Below are 17,346 nucleotides of genomic sequence, written 5' to 3' on the forward strand. Positions count from 1 at the left end.
TCTTTTATCGTTAATCCCCTTGCATAGTTTGACAAACTAGCTAACTCCGCCATACTTCCGTTGCCTAAATGCATGCGCATTCACACTACGTCATCACTGTTTACAAACAGTAAAAGGGTCTATAAAGTCATATCGTTACCACACTCCAGTACAGGAGGCGGCGGTATGGACCTTTAATGACGGTTTGTTATCCACCAGAAGAAGAAAAAGACTAAGAAGCCGAAGAAGAAGAAGAAGAAGAAGAAGAAGAAGGAGGAGAAGGAGGGGGCAGAAGAAGAAGATGTGTTGTAGTTTTGGGATATGTGCTTTTTCCTTGTGTTGCACTGCTGTGGGCTGTACTTCATGTACGTGAAATGGCAGTGTTCCTGATTCAAGAAGAAGAAGAAGAGACGAAGAAGAAGCGGAAGCGGACGAAGAAGAAGAAGACCAAGAAGAAGAAGAAGGAGAGCAACAGCTTGTCAGTGCGAAGGTAGTAATTTGAATTTCTTATTATTTATATATCCTGCGGACTAAACACATGATGGAACACTTGGGGTTTAGTGGGATAGAAACGATCCACATCTTGCACCATTTCGACAATGCAGAGGACAGCTGTTCTGCGTCTGACAGGAGGGCAAAATTGGTTGGAGTTTAGAAAGCACGGCGTTAGAATCAGAATCAGAAGGGTTTTGGTTGAACTGTTACAAGCGTTGTTGCATTTTCCCGGGGAATTTCTCTGCAATAAGTACTCCCCCGATCGTAGGTATTACTTAAGTGTTTGAACGTTCAGTGTTAGTGCCATTTACATTGCTTAGTATTTAAGATAATGTTGAGTCTGCAGGATGCAGTATTAACTAAAGTTTTGACTATTCTAGATGCCAAGACACTGCTCAGCAGGCGGCTGCAAATCCCGGGACAATCGTGAAACTCGCAAGGCTGGCATCACTTTTCACAAGTGAGGTTTTTCTCTCATCACATTATGATTCGTGTGAGCATTGGCACCACACAATATACATCTAGAGCCAAAAGACCACTTTAATAACTTGATATTATACAGTCCATCTCGCACTGTGTTGTGTTACAGCAGGGAACAGGGGGTCAGTATAATAACTTGTACTGTTGTGACCAGGTTACCCAAAGGAGCAACGCGAAGGAACTTGTGGATAACCAATTCCCACCGCGTTGGCCTGTGGGATCCTCAAACTGACTTTGTCTATTTCTGCTCAAAACATTTCACCCCAGAGAGCTTTGAACTCACGGGATACAGGTCTGTTGTGTTACAGTTTGTATAGAGTGAATCACAGCTGTCTGTCATTGCACATTAATGGAAAGAAACTGACCAAAATTGTGACTAAATCTTACCCTTCAAAATGGAAAGGAGTTGGTCTGAAACATGCATGACAGTGTTGCATCCATTGTTGTTTCATAGTGGCATCCGAAGACTCAGGGAAGATGCTTTTCCATCAGTGTTTGAACCAATACAGGATCCCAAAAGCAAAAGAACAGGAAGGCCTCGAAAACGTGAAGGAATCCAAGTGAGGTAAACAGATTTACATAAATCTTAAAGAATCACATTATGTATGGCTCAAAGTTAACTAGAGCCAAATATATTTACATATTTCTCATTCAACACACAATGTAAGACACAACATAGGAGAACTAATAGAAATAATAGTGAATCCCCAGTAGCACAGCATTTTATTGAGACAGGGCTTTCGGTTGAAGATTTTGGTCAAGATAGTATATTGATAAGTCAATAAGAAAATAACATTGTAATCAATTTACTTACGTCAGGATTAAACTGAATATATGATTAAATAGTTTTGTCCCAAACTGGATGAATGAGGAATCATTCCGGCTAAGTGTTCCCATTTTCCTTTCCCTTTGAGACTGGGCTAATGTGTGGGACGGTCTATGACCATGTCTTTCATCGTGGATTAGGGACAGGTGTTCAGTAGGTGAAATCAATCAGTATAGTTTTTTTTTCTTAGTGTATGAGCTGAGGTCATTTTTTGAAAATTAAACGAATGTCTATTCAATATTGTATAAAAATGTGCTGTAATAATGATAATGATATTTTTTATATTTTGTTGCTTTATGTTGTGAAAGCCCGATTGCTACCTTCTCCACTAGTGAAATCCATCCATCCATCCAATCCAGCAGCAAATCAAAATATTTTGATAAATAATTTACAGTCATATAAAACAATAAGTAAGGCTAATTGTACTCAAAATATATTTTAAATTATTTATATTTACTCTCCTCTTCGTTTGTAGTATTTAATATTTTTCTCATAAATCAGATTTATTCTTTTGGTGTGTTTATTGCCACCTTAACGTGGTGGAGTGGTTTGGGTGTCTCAGTGATCCTGGGAGCTGTGTTGTCAAGGGCAATAGCTCCTGATAGGATCTCCAAAGGTAAATTGGTCCCAGGGGAGGGGCCAGACTAAGAGCGATTCCCAAGAAACGCAATGAAAGTACACCAGCAGAGCTACAGCACCTCGCCCGGAAAAGGGAAACCAGGGCCCCCTCCTGGAGCCAGACCTGGGAAGGGAGCTTGCATGGCCTTGGCCCATGGAGCCCAGTCAGTGCCAGCCTGAAAAAACAACATGGAGCCACCACCCCGTGGACCCACCACAAGCGGGGATGAGCATTGGAGTAGGGTGCAATGCAGGCCAGGTGACAGGCAAAGGCAGGGACTGGGGATTGGTCCTCAGGACGTGGAATGTCACCTCTCTGGCAGGGAAGGAGCCTGAGCTGGTGAGGGAGGTGGAGCGGTACCAACTAGATATAGGTGGGCTCACCTTCACACATAGCATGGGCTCTGGTACCAAATGGAAAGGGGCTGGACTCTTTACTTTTCCAGAGTTGGCCAAGGTGACAGGCGTCCGGCAGGTGTGGGGATACTCACACATCCCCGGTTGAGGACCGCTACATTGGCGTTCTCCCCAGGGAATGAGAGGGTCGCCTCTATACAACTGCGAGTCACTGGGGGGAAGGCTCTGACTGTTTGCTTATGCACTGAATAGCAGTTTAGGGTATCCGGCCTTCTTGGAGTCTCTGGGTGGTGTCCTGGATAGTCCCTTCCTGGGGACTCTATAGTTCTGCTGGGGGACTTCAACGCTCACGTGAGCAATGATGGAGAAATCTGGAGGGGCTCGATTGGGAGGAACGGCCTCCTTGATTGGAACCCAAGCAGTGCCTTGTTATTGGACTTCTGTGCGAGTCATGGATTGGCCATAACAAACGCCATGTTTGAAGATAAGGTGTTCTGGTAGGCCGAAGATGGATGATAGACTTTGTGGTCGCATCATCAGATCTGTGGCCATATGTTTTGGACACTCGGGTGAAGAGAGGAGCAGAGCTGTCAGCTGATCACCACCTGGTGGTGAGTTGAATCAGATGGCGGGGAAGGCTGCCCGATAGACCTGGCAAACCCAAATATGTAGTGACGGTGAACTGGGAACATCTGGCGGAGGCCCCTGTCCATTACTTCTTCAACTCTCACCTCCGGAAGTTCTCGTGTATCCCGAGGGAGGCTGGGGACATGGAGTCTGAGTGGGCCATGTTCAAAGCCTCTATTGCAGATGCAGCAAGTAGAAGTTTTGGTCAAGGTCATCGGTGCCTGTTTAAGTGGCAACCTAAGGATCTGCTGATGGACACCAGCAGTGAGGGAAGCTGTCAGGCTGAAGAAGGAGGCCTTTTGGGCTTGGTTGGCCCAGGGCTCTCCTGAAGCAGCAGACAGGTATCGGAAGTCCAGAAGGGCTGCAGCTTCGGTGGTCATGGAGGCAAAAACTCGGGTGTGTGAGGAGTTTAGTGAGGCTGTGGAGGAGGACTTTTGGTTAGCCTCAGGAAGTTCTAGCAAACCATCCGGTGACTCAGGAAGGGGAAGCAGGGCTTCACTCAGGCTGTGTTCAGCTGGGGAGGGGAACTGCTGACCCGGACAGGGGATGTTGTCAGGCGGTGGAAAGAACACTTTGAGGGGCTCCTGAACCTGGCTAACATGTCCTCAGTGGAGGAGGTAGAGTCTGAAGACTCGGGGGAAGCCCCACCCATATCCCTGGCAGAGGTCTCTGAGGTAGTTAAGAAGCTCCTCGGTGGCAAGGCGTCGGGTGTGGATGAGATTCGCCCTTAGATGCTGAAGGCTCTGGACAGTGTTGGGCTGTCTTGCTGACATGTCTCTTCAGTGTTGCATGGAGGTCTGGGACAGTACCTGTGGAGTGGCAGACTGGGGTGGTGGTTCCCATATCTAAGGAAGGGGACCGAATGGTGTGTTCCAATTATCAGGGCATCACATTGCTCAGCCTCCCTGGGAAAGTCTACTCTAAGGTACTGGAAAGGATGCTGCAACCGATTGTCGAACCTCGGATCCAGTAGGAACAATGCGGATTCCGTTCTGGCCATGGTACAACGGACCAACTCTTTACCCTTGCATAAGTGATGAGGGAGGCATGGAAGTTTGACCAGCCAGTCTACATGTGTTTTGTGGACTTGGAGAAGGCTTACAACCATGTACCGCGGGGCACTCTGTGGGATACTACAGGAGTTAGGGTACCAGGGCAGTTGCTAGCTGGCTGAGCCAGCCAGTCCTTGTATAGCCAAAGTGAGAGCAGTGTCCGTATTCTCGGCACAAAGTCAAACACGTTTTCAGTGGGTGTCGTACTCCGCTAAGGTTGTCCCTTGTCTCCGATTCTGTTTGTGATATTCATGGACAGGATCTCAAGGCGCAGCCAAGGTGAGGAGTGTGTCCATTTTTGGAACCTCAAAATTGTATCTCTGCTCTTCGCAGATGATGTGGTTTTGTTGGCTTCATCAGAACACGACCTCCAGCATGCACTGGGGCAGTTTGCAGCTGAGTGCGAAATGGCCAAGATGAGAGTCAGCACCTCCAAGTCTGAGGCCATGGTTCTCTACTGGAAAATGGTGGCTTGCTGCATCCGGGTTGGGGATGAGTTGTTGCCTTGAAGGAGTTCAAGTATCTTGGGGTCTTGTTCAAGAGTGAAGTGAAGGATGGAGTGGGAGATTGACAGGTGGATTGCAGCATCAGCAGTAATGCGGATGTTGTACCGGACCATTGTGGTGAAGAGGGAGCTGAGCTGGAAGGCAAAGCTCTCAATTTACCAGTCAATCTTCATTCCAACCCTCACCTATGGTCATGAGCTTTGGGTAGTGACCGAAAGGGTGAGATCGCGGATACAATCGGCTGAAATGAGTTTCCCCTGTAGGGTGTCTGGGATCAGCCTTAGAGATAGGGTGATGAGCTCAGACATCTGGAGAGAGCTCGGAGTAGAGCCACTGCTCCTTTGCGTCGAAAGGAGCCAGTTGAGGTGGTTCGGGCATCTGATTAGGATGCCTCCCTTTGGAAGTTTTCCGGGCACGCCCAACAGGGAGGAGATCCTAGGGTAAACCCAGAACTCGCTGGAGGTACTGTATGTCCAGTCTGGCCTGGGAACGCCTTGGGATCCCCCAGGAGGAGCTGGAGGGCATTGATAAGATGAGATTTCATTTCATTTCATTCCTATAAATGTTGCTATTTATAATTTGTTTGTGTTGAAAAATTAATTCATATAATGATTAGTACATCTTATTCATCTCATTTTTATTTAATATTTTCCTTCTTCTATTTCCTGTTTTCATGCTCCAATATTATATTTGAGAATGTGATACAACCAGGCCGGTTATTATAATGCAGTGATGAGGTCTGTCAATCAATCAGTTTCTGTAGACAGGCGGGGCAAATAAATACAGATTGCACTACGGTATCTTAGAATAGGTAGAAGACAGGACAATGGTTCATTCTGAGACTTATCCCACAACTCCGATAGTGATATTGAACTAATTAGTTCATCATTGATGCAAGTCAAATTAAATCCAGACAAAGTGGGTCATAGCACCCTTGGCACTGCTTCCCCTTTTAATTCAATTTTTCATTTGAATGGACCATTTTAACATGAACTGACAAATACAGGATTTTTGTGAACAAATATGTTTGTAAAAAATTGAACTGTAAAGGTACAAATGATTGTGCTGTGCTATTTCATATTACCCACATACTGAGCGTGAAATGTATAACAGTTAGCTGTGGTTTGTTTCTTGATGGAGCAGTTGTTCTTCAGGAGTTCAGTGTAGTAAACATGCACTTTTTTAATTAATGTTTTTTAATTACTAGAAGTATTTTCATTCTTTATCACTGAAATTATTACTTTGTTTGACTTGAAGTCTTGTGGATTAAACGATCAAGCAACCGACATAACCTTATTGGTGCAGATGTAAAAGGTTTAAAAGATGGTTATACCATAATCTTGATGAGTTTATCAGCTAATGTTTAATTTTCAGGAAGAAACCCCAGCCTTTGAAAGCAGAGGCAGCTACCAAAGATGCCTTTCAAGAACAAACTGAGGAAGCCGAAAGTAAACGTGGGGAGGATGTTTGTGTCTCAGTGCCAAAAGGAAAGCATGATCAAGTTGCCTCAGATATTGAAGACCTCCTCCAGCAGGACAGTCATCAACTCCCCCCAGCTAATCTTCAGTCACCACCTGTTCCTCGTCCCCTCTCTCCATCACATTACATGAGACGCCTGCCTCCTCCTCCAGGATTCTACTTGGGGAAAGAGCACAGCTATGCCCAGCTCTGCCCCTTGCTGTGGAGGAGACGTTATGACCGAGTTATTGACTGCTTGGAGAAGGCCTTACGACAGCTGAACGCAGCCAGGAGGAGGGAGAGCCGGTTACGTAGTGCCCTCTTGCAGCTACGTGAAAAACATTTGAAGCAGGTCATGTTTCTCTCAAAAGATGGATGTAAAAGTAATGGAAGTTGGATGCCAGGTGCTGAGACTGGACGGTGTAGAGCAAGTAGACACAGAGGAGGTAGAGGTTTTTATCTGGCTAACAAGGATGAGAGAGAGCTTGATGAAGAGACTGAGGACACAGGGCTGTATGATAACAGAACTGGGGAGGAGGTGGATCGGGGTGGGCATTTGACTCAAACAGATACAAACCACAGGCCTGAAGAGGAGAGGGGATACTGCTTATACTGTGGGAGAGGTGGGGAGGACAAAAGGGGCCAAGTCATATGCAGAATTTCAGAAACGAGGAAAGCTGGACAGCTGACAATGCATGGCGTCTCATTGAGGTGTCAGGTAAATGAGAGAGTTGAAGAATTTGACAAACATCTTCGAGAACAACTTAATGATAAAGAAAAAGAAGTATTGGCTGGAAGAGCAGAAGCATCAAAGGGGGGATCTGAAAACTACCATTGTTATGCTGATGTGACTGATGATGTTAAAGGCCTACAGTTAATGAGGCTGGAAAGACCACTTGGTACATGTGTAGATACAGCTCCAAACTTCCACAGAGGCACAACGCCACCTGTTCCCCAAGCCCTGCTGCAAATCCAAGTGCAGTCTGGCCTGAATCCAATGACTTCTGCTGAGGTACTACAGCGTGACAATCATGCTCAGTCCCTGTCGTCTGACCTAGGCTCTCAGCAAGGTGTGCTGCTCACAGACTTGTGTGCCAGGGAAAGTGAGCACGCTGGTCCAGAAGATCATGGAGGACTGGAGCGACATGAGTTCCGGATAGAGGAAACTAATGAAGGTGAACTTTGTCTTGTGTCTGTTCCTACTGAGGATGAGTTAGAAAGTATAATTTGGATGCAAAGAGTGGCTGAAGATTCACAAAACATGCTTGTTTCAGAAGTGGGTCATCAGAGAGACTTTGGACAGATGACAGGGGATAATGGTAGGCAGAGGTTAGAGAACATACCCAGAGAAGCTAGAGTTGAAAATGCCTCTTCTTATGGGAATGGTGGGCAGCAATCCATTTTATACAAACCTGTTGTGGTAATGAAAGAGGATGTGAGACAGAAACTGAAAGAACATCTTGAGGGGTTTCATCTTCAGTTGAGTAATGAATTTGCCAGTTGAAGTTATGTTGTAAACTATGACATTGTGATACAACAAAAACCATCCTGATCCCTACAATGAGACAACTGTATTGTTTTACAGAATGACTACAAAACATGTTTTCATTGACCCACAAAATCATTTTATAGAACACAGACACACACACAGACACACACACACACACACACACACACACACACACACACACACACACACACACACACACACACCATATGTATAGATAGATATTTGTTGTACTCCTTTGGCAAAACTAGTCAGAATTTCCAAAGTGAATTCTGAAGAAGAAACACAGCTTGATAACCATCTGTGTCCTCTAAGATGATTCTAGGCCTGTGAGCTCCAGCACAGCAGAGAGGCCATGTGACATGATGATGTGTTGAACTTCTAGGGGACATCATCTGCAATAAAGATTTCTTTAACCAACAGATCAACACAACAGTTTTTCCCCCAATGACAAGACACTGTTTCCATTTTTTTTTACTGTTTGAAAACAATGAAGAAACGTGTCATACACCCACATTTAATTTGTGCTCCAGTAATTCAGTATCAAGCTCTGACTCTTCTAATGGTAGGCTGGTGTGGTCCATGTGGCTGCAGATGACAGGCATGTAGGAGGAGAGTAGAAAGACTGTTTTGTCAAACATGATGGCCTACTGTGTTCTTTTCATTTAATCATTATAATTGGACAAAGGGGTGTTGTGAAATATGCATACCTACCTTTACTATGCTAAGATGTTCTCTGGAAGTGACACTGACACCTCAGGGGAAGACCAGAAACCAGCAGTGGGTTATCTGAGGACAATAACAAGAAGGATGATTTAAATCTGAGCTTAAATAAATTATCCCACTCAACTATGCTGTACCTCTGTAGGCAGCGAGGGTTCCCGATCTTCACTCTGTACCACAAAATGGGCCATCAAACATTAATATGTACAAATCTGTTCTTATACATCCATGGACTTTTTTAGCTCTCGAGAGTCACAAGCAGAGGCAAAGCCTGATGGTCATTTGTAATTCTCCCCCCTAACATCTGTTGTCTACCTCTTGCAACGAGCCATCACCCAGGCTCACAAAGACATCAGTGTCAGCCAGCTGATGTCTGAGTTCAGGGGTTACCCAGGTTCTACACTGGTCTGAATTGAGGGTTACTCGGGTTCTACACTGGTCTGAGTTCCAGATTACCCAGGTCTACATGGGTCTGAGTTCAGGGTTACCCGGGTTCTACACTGGTCTCAATTCAGGGTTACCCGGGTTCTACACAGATTTGAGTTCAGGGTTACCTGGGTTCTACACTGGTCTCAATTTGGGGTTACCTGGGTTCTACATGGGTCTGAGTTGAGGGTTACCTGGGTTTTACACTGTCTGAGACAAATGTGTAAGAACAAATGTGTACATACAGTGGCTTGTGAAAGTATTCATACCCCTTGAACTTTTCCACATTTTGTCACGTTAGGACCACAAACAAATATGTTTTATTGGAATTTTATGTGAAAGACCAACACAAAGTGGCACACAAGTGTGAAGTACAAAGAAAATGATAGATGATTTTACATTTTTTTTACAAATAAAAAACTGAAAAGTGCGGTGTGCAAAAGTATTAAGCCCCCTTTTCTCTGAGTGTAACCCATTGCCTTCAGAAGTTGCCTGATGATTGCTGAATGATCGAATGTTGACCTAATGACTAAATAGAGTCAACCTGTGTGTAATCTAATCTCAGTACAAATACAGTTGTTCTGTGACGGCCTCAGAGGTTTGTTAAGAGAATATTGGGGAGCAAACAGCATCATGAAGTCCAAGGAACACACCAGACGGGTCAGGGATAAAGTTGTGGAGAAGTTTAAAGCTGGGTTAGGCTATAAAAAGATTTCCCAAGCTTTGAATATCTCACGGAGCACTGTTCAATCCATCATCCGGAAATGGAAAGAATATGGCACAACTGCAAACCTACCAAGACACGGCTGTCCACCTAAACTTACAGGCCGAACAAGGAGAGCACTGATCAGAGATGCAGCCAAGAGGCCCATGGTGACTCTGGACGAACTTCAGAGTTCCACAGCTCAGGTGGGGGAGTCCGTCCACAGGACAACTATTGGTCATGCACTGCACAAATCTGGCCTTTATGGAAGAGTGGCAAGAAGAAAGCCATTGTTAAAAGAAAACCATAAGAAGTCCCGTTTGCAGTTTGCCAGAAGCCATGTGGGGGACACAGCAAACATGTGGAAGAAGGTGCTCTGGTCAGATGAGACCAAAATTGAACTTTTTGGCCTAAATGTAAAACGCTATGTGTGGCGGAAAACTAACACTGCACATCACTCTGAACACAGCATCCCCACTGTCAAACATGGTGGTGGCAGTATCATGCTCTGGGGGTGCTTCTCTTCAGCAGGGACAGGGAAGATGGTCAGAGTTGATGGGAAGATGGATGGAGCCAAATACAGGGCAATCTTGGAAGAAAACCTGTTGGAGTCTGCAAAAGACGAGACTGGGGTGGAGGTTCACCTTCCAGCAGGACAATGACCCTAAACATAAAGCCAGGGCTCCAATGGACTGGTTTAAAACAAAACATATTCATATGTTAGAATGGCTCAGTCAAAGTCCAGACCTAAATCCAATTGAGAATCTGTGGCAAGATCTGAAAACTGCCGTTCACAAACGCTCTCCATCTAATCTGACTGAGCTTGAGCTGTTTTGCACAGAAAAATGGGCAAACATTTCAGTCTCTAGATGTGCAAAGGTGGTAGAGACATACCCCAAAAGACTTGCAGCTGTAATTGCAGCAAAAGGCGGTTCCACCAAGTATTGACTCAGGGGGGCTGAATACTTTTGCACACCGCACTTTTCAGTTTTTTATTTGTAAAAAATTTTTAAAATCATGTATAATTTTCTTTGTACTTCACAATTGTGTGCCACTTTGTGTTGGTCTTTCACATAAAATTCCAATAAAATATATTTATGTTTGTGGTTGTAATGTGACAAAATGTGGAAAAGATCAAGGGGTATGAATACTTTTGCAAGCCACTGTACAAACGGCTGATGAATGAGGGCCAGTGTTTCAGACGAGGATGCCAAACCCTGATAGACCATGAAGTGTTCTGACTGCCAGCTCTTCAGCCTGGTTAATGGTGGTGTTGGGACCCCCAGCCAGTTTACAGGCCTTAGACTGCTTCCTGCTGGCTACAAGAGTGGAACCCGACTATAAACTCTGGCCTACATTTACATTGAAGGAAACAGATTAACTGTAAAACTTGAAAAAAATACCAGTTTGAATTTCGTTTTTGGCGTTTGTTTGCCAAGTGTGTTCATGACAGTTTATAAAAAAAAACGCATAAAAAGTGGGTTGCTAGGTCGGTAAAAGTACTGTGTACAATACAGTACATCCATCTTCCTAAAAATTAGCTCACGTATAAAATGTAATATTGTGGGAGAGCAGGAATGAGGAGACGGAGAGATCGAGTCGAGTCAATCCCGTTTACTCGCCACACAAAACGACACCGATACAGCACAATTTCTCCTGGCAACCAGCTAACCAACCGCTAGGCTGCTCAAACATGGCGCCACCCCGGAAACTCTAAGCAGTGCCTACGTCATCACTCTGAACGTCTGCCTTAAAGGAGCAGCAGCCCCTGCTGAATCTACCCTCATTTGTGTCTGTGACTGTTCTCATTCATCCAGGTCATGGTTATCCAAAGGAGTTGAATCAAGTGCAACTGGACTTGATTCAAAATGTGTACGTTGCTGCAGCAACGTACACATTTTGGACAGAGAAGATAGATGGTTTGAAAGAGGGGTGAAGGAAGCCATCTATGCGAAACTGGAAAAACCATCCCTCAACCGAGGAGGAGGTCTGCAACACCACCTATCTCCCACTTACAACGCCGTCCTTTCATCTCTACCCAGGAGACTCAAGAAGCTTAGCCTCCAAGAACTACAGTCGGTCACTAACGGCTCCAACGACTCTCATGACCACTGACCAATGAAATCGAAACTAACAGCCCCAACGACCGTCGCTGCTAAACAAATGCAAATCAATAGCTCCGATGGCGACGGGCGCGGCTGGACATCGGAGCACAGGAGAGCCAAGCATATCAATAGCTCCGATAACGACGGGGGCGGCCAAACATCGGTACACAAAAGAGCCACTCATATCTATGGCTCTGTTAGCGACGGGCGTTGGTAAACATCGGGACACAAAGAGCCATGGACATCTATAGCTCTGACAACGACTCCAAGAGGATAAATTCTGAGTCTCATCACCAGCCAGTCAGACTAGCTTCGTCTATTCAGGAAGGCACGAACTGAGGAAGCCTCTTGGATGAGAGGCGAAACGTTTTCACGGATATATACCAAGACCAGTTGCACTTGATTCAACTCCTTTGGATACCCTCATTTGTGTATCACCACACAGGCCCCCCCAGAATTCACCATCACGAAAAAATGCAACACAAAAGTACTCAGCAAAACACAAACAGACAACAGGCGAAATGTCCTCAGTGAAACAGTCAGCGTCTGGGGGGGCGGACCAGGCGGCCAAAACGGCTGTGCTGAATGGGTATGGGGGCGGGGGCAGGGGCAGGGGACAGAGCCGGAACCGGGAAGGGGCCGAGGCTGGACCAGGGGCCTGAGAAGGGGGGCGTCCACGCCGCGAGGGCAGGGCAAGTTCGACCGGCCCGTGCAGGTCCAAATGGGCAAGCTTGAGACGGTCCACCGAGACCCACTCCGGCTTGCCCCCCATGTCCACCACAAAGGTCTTAGGCCCCGCTTCCAGGATGCGGAAGGGCCCGTCGAAGGGGGGCTGCAGGGGGGTACGGTGGCTGTCGTGGCGGATGAAGACATACCTGGCCGACAGCAGATCCTTGGGGATGTAGGACTTAGGGAGGCAGTGGTTAGATGTAGGGATCAGAGCGAAAGCGTTGGCACTGTCCCAGGCCACAGCCTGATCAGAAGCTCCTGACCAGGGGGCCACAGCGTCCGGGAGAAACTCACCCGGGACACGCAGCGGCTGGCCGTAAACCAGCTCGGCAGACGAGGACTGGAGGTCTTCCTTGGGGGCAGAGCGAAGACCGAGCATGACCCACGGGAGGTGATCGACCCAGTTGCTGTCCGTGAGGCTGGCACGAAGAGCAGCCTTCATAGACCGATGAAACCACTCACAAAGTCCGTTGCCCTGCGGTTTGTACACTGTTGTGTGATGGAGCTTCCCCCCCAGTCAGTCCAGAGCTCCGGCGTGAACTGCGGGCCCCTGTCAGAGGTGAGGTCAGCCGGCGTGCCAAAACGGGCCACCCAGGACCCAATGAACGCCTAGGCCACCTCAGTAGATGTGGTCGATGACAGGGGAACAGCTTCCGGCCACCTGGTGGTCCTGTCCACCATGGTGAGAAGGTGAGGGGAGGGAGGCAGGGGGCCCACCAAGTCCACATTCACATGGTCACATGGTCAAAACGCCTCTCAGGCACCAGCAATGGTGCCAAGGGGGCTTTGGTATGACGGTGTACTTTGGAACGCTGGCACACCACGCAGGAGTCAGCCCAGGCCTTGACGTCTTTCCTGAAGCCGGGCTAGATGAACTTGGCCCCCACCAGCTTAGTGGACGCCTTCACACCCGGGTCGGAAAGACCATGGATAACGTCAAAAACACGGCGCTGCCAGCCGGTGGGCACCATGGGGCGGGGCTGGCCCGTGGAAACGTCACAGAGGAGCGTGGCTTTGGCACTGTCAAACACCACATCCTCCAACCGTAGCCCCGTAGCGGCCGTCCGATAGGCCTGGATGTCCACGTCAGCGGCTTGGACTGCAGCCATGGCAGCGTAATCGAGTCCCAAGTGAACGGACCCTGCCACCGCCCGGGAGAGGCAGTCAGCGACCAAGTTGTCCTTGCCAGCCACGTGCCGGATGTCCGTGGTAAACTCCGAGATGGCCGAGAGCTGACGCTGTTGGCGCCCGGACCACGGCTCGGAGGTCTTGGCCATGGCAAAAGTCAGTGGCTTGTGGTAGACAAAGGCAGTGAAACGGCGGCCTTCCAACAGGAACCTGAAGTGCCGGGGGGCGAGGAAGAGACCCAGGAGCTCCAGGTCGAAGGTGCTGTACTTCCGCTCGTTGTCCTTAAGTTGTTTGCTAACGAAGGCAAGGGGCTGCCAGGCGCCGCCCACGGGTGCGCCATCAAAGCGGCATTGGCCAGCGCAGCCTTGGCGTCGTCGAAAGCTTCGTCCATCCCGGGGACCAGTCTACCTCGCCCTTAGACTGGTCCGCATTGGCGAGTAGACTGGTCCGCACTCAAGAGTGCGCCGTATTTTCCCACAGCCGGGGGGGCTTCCAGTAGCCCCATAGCTCGGGCCGTCGTCTCGGCATCCAACGCTGCCACCACATGGAAATACCTCGTAACGTCCCGCGTTATTCCTCCCAGCTCGACCTGGGCTTCAATGTGCTGAAACCATGGCCGGGGGACTGTGCTGCCAAAACTCGGGCAACTTCACCGTTGCTGCTGAGATGCTAGCGCTAACACGAACCATACCGTTAGCATCACTCAGAGCCGGAGCGGTGTCGTCATCGCTTTGGGTCGACATGTTCGTTGTCAACGTGCGGGGTCACCGAGTGCAGGAATGAGGATACGGTGAGATCGAGTGGAGTCCATTCCGTTTACTCGCCACACAACACGACACCGATACAGCACAATCTCTCGTGGCAACCAGCTAACCGCTAGCTGCTGCAAACATGGCTCCCCCCGGAAACCCTAAGCAGTGCCTACGTCAGCACTCTGAATGTCTGCCTTAAAGGAGCAGCAGCTCCTGGTGAATCTACCCTCATTTGTCTATCACCACAACATAACGAATTCGGGGGGGGGGGAGTAGGACGGAGCGGGGGATTGACAGGCGGATTGGTGCAGCATCAGCAGTAATGCGGACGTTGTACCGGACCGTTGTGGTGAAGAAGGAGCTGAGCCGGAAGGCAAAGCTCTCAATTTACCAGTCAATCTTCGTTCCACCTTAACATATGGTCATGAGCTCTGGGTAGTGACCGAAAGGGTGACATCGCGGATACAAGCGGCTGAAATGAGTTTTCTCCGTAGGGTGTCTGGGCTCAGCCTTAGAGATAGGGTGAGGAGCTCGGACATCCGGAGGGAGCTCGGAGTAGAGCCGCTGCTCTACGAAAGGAGGCAGGTGGTTCGGGCATCTGATTAGGATGTCTCCTGGGCGCCTTCCTTTGCGGGTTTACCGGGAACGGCCAACTGGGAGGAGACCCAGGGGTAGACCCAGAACTCGCTGGAGGGACTACATGTCCAATCTGGCCTGGTAACGCCTTGGGATCCCCCAGGAGGAGCTGGAGGGCGTTGCTGGGGAGAGGGATGTCTGGAGTGCCCTACTTAGCTTGCTGCCAACGCGACCCGACCCCGGAAAAGCGGCTGATAATGAATGAATGAATGAATTAATTAATTAATTTTAATAGGATTTGTGTATGTAACCCAGGTTTGATAACCTGATGCATTAACTATCAATGTTTTTATGACAGACCCTTTCCTGCTGGCGACGTATGACTATACTGAAAATATGCAATCATATTTTCATGGTGGACACACGTGGTAGTGACAGCCTATCTGGAGCTTGATAACTGAAGTGGGAATAAGCAGAGTCTCTGGGACCCAGACCCACGCCAGGCCAAACTGATTGTATGGTGCCCCAACCTCCCACCAGCTACTTTCCTTACAAAATCACATGTTTGCATTTTCTGGCTGCAAGTCGTCAGTGGTGTTCACTGCTTCACCACCTCTGCACTGATGTTGGTGAGTCAGGTGTGTGGTGTCTTGGCATATGGAAATTAATGGCGAATAGGGATGGGGTCACCTTAGGCTCTACCACTCCTATTGCTACTGCTACTACTACTACTGCTACTGCTACTACTACTACTATGATGACTGCTACCACTACTAGTAGTAGTACTACTACTGCTGCTGCTGCTACTACTACTGCTACTACTGGTACCACTGCTACTACTGCTACTACTGATACTACTACTTGCTACTTCTACTGCTGCTGCTACTACTACTACTACTACTAGTACAACCTACTGCTACTACCACCACTACTACTACTGCTACTACTACTACTACTACTTCTGCTACTACTACTACTGCTACTACTGCTGCTGCTGCTACTACTACTACTAGTACTACTACTATGGGATGCTCCCATTAGGGGTCGCCACAGCGGATCATCCATTTCCATCGCTTCCTGTCCTCTGCATCTTCCTCTGTCACACCAGCCACCTGCATGTCCTCCCTCACCACGTCCATAAAAATAGCTGAGAAAGCACAAACAGAGTGCCTGCACTGCAAGAGAAATCATGATGTGTGGTCTGCACAGTGTCCAAAAAGAATCAAGGAAGAGAAGGTGAAACAGATGATGCTGAAGCTGCTAAGAGAATGAAGAGAAACGATAATGATGTGAGACAAGAAGCTAAGGAGGACCAGTCAGTCAGGAAGCATGCTCAGTTTTGCTTTTTAATTCAATTCAAATCAATTCAATTTATTGCCATTAAAAACAATGTCCGGGCACATAAAAATGAAATAAGAGCTGTGGCTTTGACAAGGAGTGCAAGACAGACACAGACAAACACAGTATAAGATAGACACAGATGAAGACTAAAAGCTAAAAATACATTAAAAAAGAGCACGAGTACAAAATATTTAAAAATATCTACAGACATTCAGTGGATAGCCGGGTTCAGGTGGGTAACAGCTTGGAGAAAGAAGCTGTTTTTGAGCCTGGTAGTGCGGGCTCTGAGGCTCCTGTAACACCTCCCAGAGTGCAGGGGGGAGAACAGTCCATGGTTGGGGTGGTTGGGATCTTTGCTGATGCTGAGACCCCTTTGAACGCAGAGTTTGTGATAAATGTCTTTTATGGAGCTGGGGACCAGTGATATCCTGGGCCGCCTTGATGACCTGCTGCAGAGCTTTGTGGCCTACTGATGTACAGTTGGTATACCACACTGAGATGCAGCCGGTCAGGATGCTCTCTGTGGTGCAGTGGTAGAAGTTGGTGAGAATTTTGGGGGATAGACGGGCGCTCCTCAGCCTCTTCAGGAAATGCAGGCATTGTTGGGTCTTTCTCACAAGGGCCTGGGTGTTTGATGTCCAGGAAAGTTCCTTGCTGGTGTGGACTCCAAGGAATTTAAAGCTGGAGACATACTCCACTTCCACCCCATTGATGTGTATGGGGGAGTGGCTGCAGCTTCTAGACCTCCTGAAGTCCGCAATTGGCTCCTTCATCTTCTGCACATTGAGGGCAAGATTTTTGGTTGTGCACCATGATGTGAGGTGCTGAATCTCATCCCTATAGGCCGTCTCATCATTGTTGGTGATACGGCCAATGACTGTGGTCTCATCCGCAAACTTAACGATAACATTTGAAGGGTGAGTTGGCAAGCAGTCATGGGTAAAGAGGGAGAAAAGGA

General features: G+C 47.8%; 1 protein-coding gene and 1 pseudogene across 1 annotated transcript; one reads left to right on the forward strand and one right to left on the reverse strand.

Annotated features, from left to right (window-relative positions):
• Positions 1–404: 404 nt before the first annotated feature.
• Positions 405–8,469, forward strand: thap7 (THAP domain containing 7). The gene is made up of 5 exons (XM_056298837.1): positions 405–469; positions 855–934; positions 1,109–1,246; positions 1,409–1,519; positions 6,315–8,469. Exons 2-5 carry the CDS (start codon positions 855–857, stop codon positions 7,900–7,902), a joined length of 1,917 nt encoding a protein of 638 aa, XP_056154812.1. The 5' UTR covers positions 405–469; the 3' UTR covers positions 7,903–8,469.
• Positions 8,470–8,661: 192 nt separating this feature from the next.
• The window catches only part of LOC130129082 (uncharacterized protein K02A2.6-like), a 33,159-nt pseudogene continuing 24,474 nt past the window's right edge, over positions 8,662–17,346 (reverse strand).

Source organism: Lampris incognitus, chromosome 18 (assembly GCF_029633865.1).
Source record: "Lampris incognitus isolate fLamInc1 chromosome 18, fLamInc1.hap2, whole genome shotgun sequence".
NCBI classification, from domain to species: Eukaryota; Metazoa; Chordata; class Actinopteri; order Lampriformes; family Lampridae; genus Lampris; species Lampris incognitus.

Coding starts and splice junctions, on each gene's coding strand:
- thap7 (XM_056298837.1), top strand. CDS start 855: ATGCCAAGACACTGCTCAGCAGGCGGCTGCAAATCCCGGGACAATCGT. Junction 935..1,108: donor GCTGGCATCACTTTTCACAA/GTGAGGTTTTTC, acceptor TGTTGTGACCAG/GTTACCCAAAGGAGCAACGC. Junction 1,520..6,314: donor CGTGAAGGAATCCAAGTGAG/GTAAACAGATTT, acceptor TTTAATTTTCAG/GAAGAAACCCCAGCCTTTGA.